The 9,643-nt window shown below is 51.0% G+C and overlaps 1 protein-coding gene across 2 annotated transcripts; it reads left to right on the top strand.

Annotated features, from left to right (window-relative positions):
- The first annotated feature begins 421 nt into the window (after positions 1-421).
- Positions 422-9,066, top strand: Mob3c (MOB kinase activator 3C). Of its 2 annotated transcripts, none has more exons than XM_031378248.1 (4): positions 422-728; positions 4,061-4,516; positions 6,451-6,653; positions 6,955-9,066. In XM_031378248.1, exons 2-4 carry the CDS (start codon positions 4,099-4,101, stop codon positions 6,982-6,984), a joined length of 651 nt encoding a protein of 216 aa, XP_031234108.1. In that variant the 5' UTR covers positions 422-728; positions 4,061-4,098; the 3' UTR covers positions 6,985-9,066. The 2 variants fall into 2 exon arrangements, with proteins under 2 accessions (XP_031234108.1, XP_031234107.1); XM_031378247.1 differs by having other exon boundaries at positions 429-728; positions 4,050-4,516.
- Positions 9,067-9,643: the final 577 nt, after the last annotated feature.

A 9,643-nucleotide genomic window follows, 5' to 3' on the forward strand; every position in this document is an offset into this window, starting at 1 on the left:
TTTTTTTTTGGTTGGTAGTTTTGAGAGAGCATCTCACCACCTAGCCACCTAGCCCTGCCTAGCCTGGAACTCAGAGATTTGCCTGCCTCTGCTTCGCTAGTGCTAGAATAAAAGACATGCGCCATCCACCAGCAGCAGCCTCCCGTGGTGGATTCTGAGTTGCTTGTGTTCAGCAGTGGGCTGAAGCTGAACATACAGGTTGCTAGGAACTTTTATTGAATTCAGAGACAAATGAAGCTCAGATAACTGTAGGAGGGCTAGGAAACCATTCAAACCACAGCGGTTTTTTTTTTCTTTCTGCTTCAGGCGGAAGCTAAACTTGTTCCCATTCTACAGCCTATGAATCTGAGGCTATTTCCTTAGGGAAGATCCAGGCGGTCCCTTGGGGCGGCTCCTCAGTTAGTTCTTTGCCCTCAGGAAGACAGCGAGCCCGATCGGACTTCCCACTTCCCGGAAAGGCTAAGGAGAAGAGTGTGTATCCTGGGACAGGGGGAGTCCCTTTCCCCGCCCCTCCCCTCCCCGCCCCGTGGCCGCGGCGTGGCTGAGCCCGGGGCGGAGCTGGCGTCTCCTCGAGCGCTGGCGGCCGGACGGCGGCCGCGGCCCAGAGCAGAGACTGGTGGACAGACGCAGAGACCGTCCCGGCGGGATCGCGGGCAGAAGGACGACCCGGCGCGCTGCAGTGTGGCCGCAGCGACGGAGACCCGGAGCTGTCCACTCAGGCGGAGCCGGTGAGTGAGCGCCGCGTCTCCGCGCCCCTCCGCGGCCCGGCCTTGCTTCCACTTTTAGTTCTTCTTGGTCCTCGCGTGGTACCTTCTGGAAGCGACTCCGGCCCAAAAGCAGGCTGGCCACAGTCCTCAGCCCAGGGTCCGAGGCTCCCAGCGGCCGAAGTCCGGGGTGGGGGGTGGCGGTGGCTGGTGGAGGGGGGCGTGTCTTCGGGAGCGGAAATGTCAGGCTAGCTCCTCTGGGTCCTAGGACCTGTTTGGCCCTAACAGCTGAAGATAAGGGGAGGTTCTTAGGGGCTCGCGGGAGGTAGGGGCGGGTCTGGCTGGAAAAGCTCTGTGACTTTCCGCTCCCACTTTTCTCTGCGAATCTCAAACTTAGATCTTGACCCGCAGGACATGCTAGGCTAGATTCTGAGTTCAAACTGGAGCCATCTTCTGGCTGTTTCTAAGCCAGGCTAAGGAAGAAGCAGGTGTGTCCTGGGGGCTAGGTAAGAGAAACCCGGCAGTGTCAGTCAGCCCGTGCTCTGCAACCAGGAGGATTAAATGCTTGGTCACAGGGTAATCAAACCCCTGACCACCTTCCCAGTAATTAAAGTGTGTTTGGGAGGGGGGTCCACAGGGAGGGGAACAGAGGCTCCGTGTGAGGCAGGAAAAGGATAGTAGTAACAGACACTGAAAGGAGGGGATGACCTCTTAGCTTACCTTCTGTATTCACCTCCAAGTTTACTCTTTCTAGGAAAAGTCCTGGGCCCTAAAGTTCTACACCAAGGAGGTGGGGCCTCTCTACTCCCTTCTTCCTCAACTATCTACACCAGGCCAGTGGCCCCACAGAGCAGGAAAAGGGAACTTTGTGCCTTGTCATAGGCTGAGTCCCTTTTTATACCAATCCCCTACTTTTATAACTTGCTGTGCAAAGTCAGGGCCTTCAAATCCTCCTCCTAGGCCTCAGTTTTTCCATCTCTTCATGTGGGATGCACCGCTTGACCTCTCAGCTATTTCAACTTAAAGACTTTTATTCGTGTGTGTGTGTGTGTGTGTGTGTGTGTGTGTGTGTGTGTGAGATGTTGTGGGTATGTAAGGGATGAAGGAATGGACGCCCAAAGCTGGTATCAGTTCTTTCCCCTTCACTCTTCTTCATTTATTTGAGAGGCAAGATTTAGTTTTAAAACTTAATTACCACACACACATTTATGTGCGCATTACAGTGCACATGTGGAGGTCAGAGACAGTTTGTGAGAGTGATCTCCTTCCACCATGTTGGTCCCAGGAATCAAACTCAGGCAAGCAAGTTTACCCACTGAGACATCTCCCCAGCCAACTCTCAGACTCTGGAGTCTTAGCTCTTCCTAAAGCCAAGCCACCAACTTAAGTCATGACTTAATGCAGAGAGGGGGTAAGAACAGAAGCAGTCAAAGAGAAGCCCACACGCAAGGGTGGGATCTGGAAGAGGCTGCCAAAGAAGGAAGCATTCAGTCAGGTGGAAAGAGAAAACAGAAGATGACCATCAAAAGACACACAGGCAGGACAGTGAGGACGTGTTTAGGGATCAAGGAGAATCCTAGGGTGGCTGCTAGAGGCAGGTGGGTCAGGAAAGGCAGGCTGTGGAACTGAAGGGCAGAGTGAGAGAGCCCTAACAATCAGTAAAGGAGAGGCCAAAAGGAAGGTGGACCCAGAGCCCCCACTGATTGCACTGACTGATTTTGGAAGCCCTGCCCCAGGCAGAGCTTATAAAGAAGACAGCAACTGAAGCGTACAGAGCTTTCTTTCGAGAAGTGAAGTTCGTCACAGCCTGGCATTTCTTTGGGAAGAAGTTGGGGGTGGGGGGGCAGAATAAATGGGAGGACCTTCCACGTCTTCACGCTTCTTCCAAGAGGTCAGGAGCTCTCTCTACTCCCCAAACTGCTCTCATTTTTCCTGGTTGCTCCATTCTGTCTGCCTGCTATTATTAGAAGGGGAAACTCCTGTTCCAAACACTTCTGTAAGTTAGATTTATTGCCAGAAGTAACATCCTCTATGCTCCATGCCTTTGGTCACACTGGCACCCTATTCCTTCCATTTCTTCCCCAATCCTGCCACAGCAGTTATCAGTGAAAAATAAAACTGCTTCAAAGTCATGTCAGTCATGTTGGAGGTGAAGCATAAGCTTTGTCTGCCACTGTCCCAAGTCTCATTCAGTGTGGCGCTAGGCTCAGGGCTCAGACTAACCAGGGCTAGGAGCAAATCAGAGTTCAGCACGGCGCCTGAGCTCAGTTTATAAGTCTGTGGCCAAGGTCTGTGCTCAGTTTGTGGTTGTTCCAGTCTTGGCCGTTGCCTGGATCTGCATTCTCCAATAGCTTGTGTATATTGGTGCAGCAGATGAAATGCCTGAGATGCTCAGACACCTGTAGGGTGTTCAAGGATCTGCACGGACTTAATCCATGGTGATGCAAGCAAACTAGTTTTGAGGCAGGGACAAGATCCTAGGTCTTTGGGGGAGGGGGCTCTGATGGATGCTCCCTGAAGTCTGTTCTGAGTCTGGGATCCTTCCATTCTAAGAGGTAAAGCCAACATCCAGAAGGACCCATAGGATGGGTCTGGCTGTTCTGCCCCAGCCCCCAGTGCCAGGTGCATAGTAGGTATGCTGAAAATCCATAGAGCATCAGGTGCAAGGGGAAGGCTAATGGCTCATGCTGTTTTGGAATTGAAGGAACTCTAGCGTCTGTCAGAGGAAGTAGCCCTCTCTGGACCTGCCACCCTCCCCTTCCTGCAGAGCCTGCAGCCACATTTAAGGCCACCCAGCTGGCCTTGTGAGGGCCCTTTCCTCTTTCAGTATAAAGAAAAAGGAAAAGACATTTTTGGTAGAAAAGTCCCTGGGAATCCCCGGTGGCCGGATAGACTTCGGGATATCCCAGAGGAAATCAAAGTCCAAGGTGCACCCCCTCCCCCAAGTACGGTGCAGCCAGGCTCTCTCACTACACAGAAGGCCCTTGGGGCTTCCAGAGAACATCTTCTCTGGGGTCCCTGTCCCCCGGTGGGCCTGCAAAAACCTCTGTCACTTCTGTAAAGATCAACAGTAAGTCCTGTAAACACCAGTTTGGAGCTCAGGGCACACCCTCTGCAAGACTCCAAGAAAGCAGGGAGGAAAGTTAAGCGGAATGAAAGGCTCGGTGGAGCGGCTTCAGGGGTGGGGGTGTGGCTAAAGATTAGACACTGCTGGGGATGAGGGTTTCATGGAGGTAAACAAACTGTCCCCAGGCTGACAGCTCAGAGAAAAATGATATGCTGGGAAGTCACAACCGACTTTATAAGACCCTGACAACCTACCTCCCCTGCCCTTGTCTCTGGCAGGGCGTCTTCAGGTCCCTGTGCCTAGACATCCAGCTGCACCTGCCTGGCCATGGCACTGTGTCTGAAGCAGGTGTTTGCGAAGGATAAGACTTTCCGGCCCCGGAAGCGCTTCGAGCCTGGCACACAGCGCTTTGAGCTATATAAGAAGGCACAAGCTTCACTCAAGTCCGGCCTGGACCTTCGGAGCGTGGTAAGGCTGCCGCCTGGGGAGAGCATCGATGACTGGATCGCTGTGCACGTGGTGGACTTCTTCAACCGCATCAACCTCATCTACGGCACCATGGCTGAGCACTGCAGTGAGACCAGCTGCCCAGTCATGGCTGGTGGGCCCCGCTACGAATACCGCTGGCAGGATGAGCGTCAGTACCGAAGGCCTGCCAAGCTCTCAGCACCCCGCTATATGGCATTGCTCATGGACTGGATCGAGGGTCTCATCAATGATGAGGATGTCTTTCCTACACGTGTCGGTGAGCACTGATGGCTGGAGAGTTAGCCTAGCCAGGGAGGGTCCTTCCCTTATTGTGGATGAGAAAACCAGTTAAGGCAGGATTTTGATTATGATCAAACATTTAACAAGGACTATCTGACTCCCATTTGGGGCACCTAGCGTCCAAAGCATGAGTTTTCTCACTATGGACTATCCCTGCATGTCCACAAACACTGTTTCTCCATTCTCCAGAACAAGTGATATATTGTGCTTGGGCTGATCTTGCTTCCAGCCTCCCCAGAGTCCCCTCTGAATCCTGGCTTCAGGAAAGGGAAGGATTGGAAGCTGGATTGGTCCAAAAGGTATCTTTTCCTTAGACTTGGTGCTCCCAAGTCAGGTCCAGCTGGGCTTGGGCAGGTGAGGGTGGGGACAGGAGATGAATAATGTCCCCCTGGCCCAGAGTCCCCACCCAGAAGTTGAGCTGTGTTCATCACAGAAGCCCCACCTGCAAACTGGGCTATAGAGACTCACATGGGTGTGGCAGATGGTCTAGCCCCGAGGGAAGAAATCCGAATGCTGGGGAAAAGCTGGGCACTGAGTCACAATTCAAGCACACAGCCCCTCCCCAGCTATTGCTGCCATTTCCTGCAGTGTTGTGTGCAACTGGTATCTTCATTTTACAAGGAGGAAACTGAGGCCAACAGAGGGATAGCACACGAATAGAAAAGGCTTCAGAACTAGAACTCAGTGTTGTGGGGCCCAGATGCCATTGTCTAGATAAGAAAGAGGAGTGTGGGGACTAGGCTGGGCTCTCAGAGAGGCAGAGCACAAGCCCCAAGCACAGTGGAAAGGAAGGATGTGTATGGACTAGGGCCCAGCCTGATCCTAGCTCGTATTTCCTCTAGCCTACATCCCTGGGTTTGTGAGCCCTGGATAAACTTTCAACTAGATGACTGGATGATTTCGTCATAGCAGAAATGAGGGTGTAAGCCACCAGGATCTCTGCCCTGGATGTGGGGCCTGTGCACGCACCGCCTTTCCCATGCCTCTAATGGCCTTTCCTGGCCAGGCAGGATCCGTGTTATTTATCTCTAAGAGGAACTGCTGTGCAAAGAGGGTTTGAATCCTGCCTCCAGTTTGTACTAATTAATAATTATGGGTCCTCGGGCAAGTGGCTTTACCTTTATACATTACCTACATTTTATCATATCTAGAATGACTATCAGAGCCATCAGCACAATTGTAAAGAGCAGAGAGCAGAGGTGCAAAGGGCCTAGCTCAGAGCTGGGCTAACTGAGGAAAAGGTCTTCATATAATTGGATATGTTAAGGAACGAATGACATCTGAAGCTGTTCCTGACATGTTAACATGGGGAGGTTCAGGGGGTGGGGAGGATGAGCCAGCAGTGAGAACAGTAAGCAACAGAATTGAGCATGTGACTGGAGAGGGCAGTCATGATTGGCTCATAAAGGCTTTGCTCCATGCCATGCTGAGATATTAAGACTTAACCCTGAAGGCCCATGTTTTTAAAAACTGGCCTATATACTGACAACTTCCCCCATTGGACTGCATAGGAAAAGTGATGTGCATATCTGAATGGGTGTTCAGGTTTCTGGGGACAGGTTATGCCATAATTTTCATTGTAGTCTGAGGCAGACTGGCCAGTGACAAGTTTTTTCAAAGCCCTGCTTTAGGGAGTGGGAAATTTGGAAGATGATCTGTGTTATAGCAGGGAGAAGGCATTTTCAGACCTGCTGGGGTTGGGGCTCAATGGTGTGAATGGATTCCCGGGTTCAGTCCCCAGTACTTCCTTACACCCCAAAAGAAAAGTATAGGAGAAAGCGAAACTCTTGTTCTGCCTTTCTCTGTGTCCTGTGCTGAGGAGGGGGTGAAGAGGTGCTATGGGTCCTGGGGGGAGAGGTAGAGTTTTCTCCCTAGGATTTTGATTCCTCTTCTACTCATCTTCATCCCTAGGAGTTCCCTTCCCCAAGAACTTCCAGCAGGTCTGCACCAAGATCCTGACCCGACTCTTCCGAGTCTTTGTCCACGTCTACATCCACCACTTCGACAGCATCCTCAGCATGGGGGCGGAGGCACATGTCAACACCTGCTATAAGCACTTCTACTACTTCATCCAGGAGTTCAGCCTGGTGGACCAGAGGGAACTAGAGCCACTGGTAAGGCCAGGTCTCACTACCCTTTGCTGCCAGTGCTCTCTTCTGAAAGTTCAGATCCAAAGGATCTATATGAAACACCTATACCCAGGTGGATAAATGAGGGGCGACAACTCATTTTTACAGTGGGTTCTGTACTCTCATAGAGAATTCATGGAGATGATAGTATACAACTCCAGATTGGCTGCCATGGTATATAGCTGAGGTTGGGGAGGAGTCAGGCTCAATAAACCCCATGATTTGTCAAGGAGTTGCCCAGCAGGCTGAGATCAAACTAACCCTTCCTTACTTTGTGTCTCTACAGAGGGAGATGACAGAACGGATCTGTCACTGAGTCCAGATCTGGATGTTGTTGCCTGTCAGATGGACCATCTGAACACAGTGTAGCTGGGAGAGGGCACCCTAAAGGAGTCTGGGGGTAGAGAAATCTGAAGGCCTACTGAAGAGTAGGAACCCTCTATAGACCCAACACCTCTGGACTTCTCAGAAGTCTATCTGTGTCGTGGAATGCATGGACAAGGGAGAAGGGAGGGCTTCAAGTGGGCCACAGAAGAAAAGGAGCTTAGCCCCTCATATCAAGGCCAAGAGTAGGGTAGGCTACCAGGTCTCTGCTCTGATACTTTCACCTTTACCTCCTACTATGATGGTTCCCAAACCCATTGGGGAATATGGATGTGGCTGAAGTGATGGCAAGAAAATTATAGAGAGTGAGTGCCTGTCCCTGAGTAAGCAGGTGTGTGTGTGTGTGTGTGTGTGTGTGTGTGTGTGTGTGTGTGTGTGGAATTTGTCTGAGAGATCCAAGTCCTTCCAGACACATAGTAGGCCCTCATGATGCATGGATGGATGGATGGATTGATGTATGGATGGATGGATAGATGGAGAGGTTGACTCCAAGTCTATGACCATTATAAGAATAATGACAGCTTAGTGATCCAACTCTGACCGTATGTACAAGTGTACAAAATGTGTGTGTAGATGGGATTATACCTCTAAATCTTCTAGACTACCATCTTCTATCAACATGAGTCCCTGTATTTGAGTGGAGGTTAGACAGTACAGCTTTGCCCTAAGTTCCTTAAGCCTCTGACCTACCACCATGTGGGACCTGCCACCATGTGGGACCTGCCACCATGTGGGACCTGCCACCATGTGGGACCTGCCACCATGTGGGACCTACCACTATGTGGGCTGATTTGCTCAGCCAAGGATGTCTTTGAATTGTCAGTTCAACTCATCTCTGCCTCCAAGAGGGCCTGATATCATTAAGCCTCTGAGCTGGGCAGTGGTGGCTCACACCCTTAATCTCAGCACTTAGAAGGCAGAGGCAGGTTGGATCTCTGAGTTCGAGGCCAGCCTGGTCTACAGAGTGAGTTCCAGGATGGCCAGGGATACATAGAGAAACCCTGTCTCAAAAAAAAAAAAAAAAAGCAAGCAAACAAATGGTAAGCCTCTTGAGGTTGGGATTGATCCTCAGGGTCTCCTGGATCTTGAACTTAGACACAAGATACTTCAATCTCTAACCCAGAACCTACTGACATGACTAAAGGCCAACACAAAATAGCCCTCCAGACCAGGGAGCCACTGGAACTTGAATTGGAAAATCCAGAGTCTTTTCTTCTATCTCAGGATACTGAGTAGCTGATGGAGAGCTTCCCATCCTAAAAACACCTGCCTCAGCCCAACCTCCTGGTACATTCAAGCTTCTTGGATTTCCAAGCACAGCTATCTAGAGAGGCTGGGATGCTTGATCAGTAGCCATCACTCAGTACCTCCATGCTGAGCCCTATGCTCAGACTCACAGATAGGGAAGCTGGCAGAAATAGGTTTCTGTCCTTCCAGAGCCTTTATCCTGAGAGGCCAGAATGAGAAGAAGAAGTCACATATGAGTATTGTCTCTGCCTTTCAATATGCATTGGAGGAAACTGAAACTGTTAAGAATCCAAGGCTCTTGACTTCTACTCTAGGGCCCGCTGATTGCGACACCAAGATGCATGTGCAAACAGAGGTTGTCAGACACTCTCCAGGACACCACTGTTTCTGCTTTGAATGAGGATTTCTAGCCTGATACCAGAAGACCCTACCACACCCTGGGTTGGCTAGAGATGGCTGCTGAGGCAAACCTCCAAAACCAGGCCGCTTCCTATGGCTAAGGAACTGCCTGCCTTCCAGAGGCACAGCTGGGGCTCTCTGGGGCAGCAGGACCTAGAAAGTCCCCCAGGGAAACATGCTGGCTTTGGCAGTGTCTCAGAACTGAGGACAATGGGAGATTCCCCCATGGTGGGCTGCAGAACATATTCTGAAATCTAGGCTGTGAAAAGGGACCCATGGGGGTGGGAGGGCAGGGAAATCTATTTTTGTGAAGAAAAGGAAAGATTTTGCTATTTTTTGGTAAAATAAAAGATATAAACTAAAGCAACCACTGGTGGGAAGCTATGTTCTGGGTGCCGCATGGGTCTTAGTGGATCATAGGAGAGCCCACTAGAGTGGGATTAAGAAGACATTCTGTCCTAGGCTCCTGGACCATATGGGCACAGTCAGGCCTGACTAGCTTCCCAGTGTGAGAACACCCAAGTTCTCCCAGGGCTCTGAATTGTAGACTAAGCTCAGTTAGGAGCCTTGAGGAGGGGATGGGAGGGCAGTGCAGGGTGCAGTGCAGAGCCTTCAAGGTGCTCATTTGGAGGGGAGGGAAATCTGGTTCATATCAGGGTGGTTTGGAGGAACCAATGGCTACAAGTGCCGTAGGAAGTACAGCCCCAAGCCCAATCACAGAACAAGAAGCCCCTCTCAGAACTCAAAGTAGGGCAGGTGGGGCAGGTTTCAATCCAGAGCATATTTCCCAGGATACAGCTAGAACTCACTGCCCCCAAACCACAACCACTCAGACAGGAGTTAAAAGCAGCTTGGTTCTGAAGATCCAACAAAGGTCCTCTTACACCTTCAAAAGAGCCAGGAGGGACTCTACCTGGGAAGCAGAGGCCTGAGCTTCTGGCCTT

The sequence above is a fragment of the Mastomys coucha genome, unplaced genomic scaffold, assembly GCF_008632895.1.
Source record: "Mastomys coucha isolate ucsf_1 unplaced genomic scaffold, UCSF_Mcou_1 pScaffold18, whole genome shotgun sequence".
NCBI classification, from domain to species: domain Eukaryota; kingdom Metazoa; phylum Chordata; class Mammalia; order Rodentia; family Muridae; genus Mastomys; species Mastomys coucha.

Bases quoted from the DNA above. Each gene is read 5' to 3' on its own strand.
- Mob3c (XM_031378248.1), top strand. From the start codon at position 4,099: ATGGCACTGTGTCTGAAGCAGGTGTTTGCGAAGGATAAGACTTTCCGG. The intron at 4,517-6,450 runs GTGAGCACTGAT...CTTCATCCCTAG, and splicing joins TGTCTTTCCTACACGTGTCG to GAGTTCCCTTCCCCAAGAAC. The intron at 6,654-6,954 runs GTAAGGCCAGGT...GTGTCTCTACAG, and splicing joins AGAGGGAACTAGAGCCACTG to AGGGAGATGACAGAACGGAT.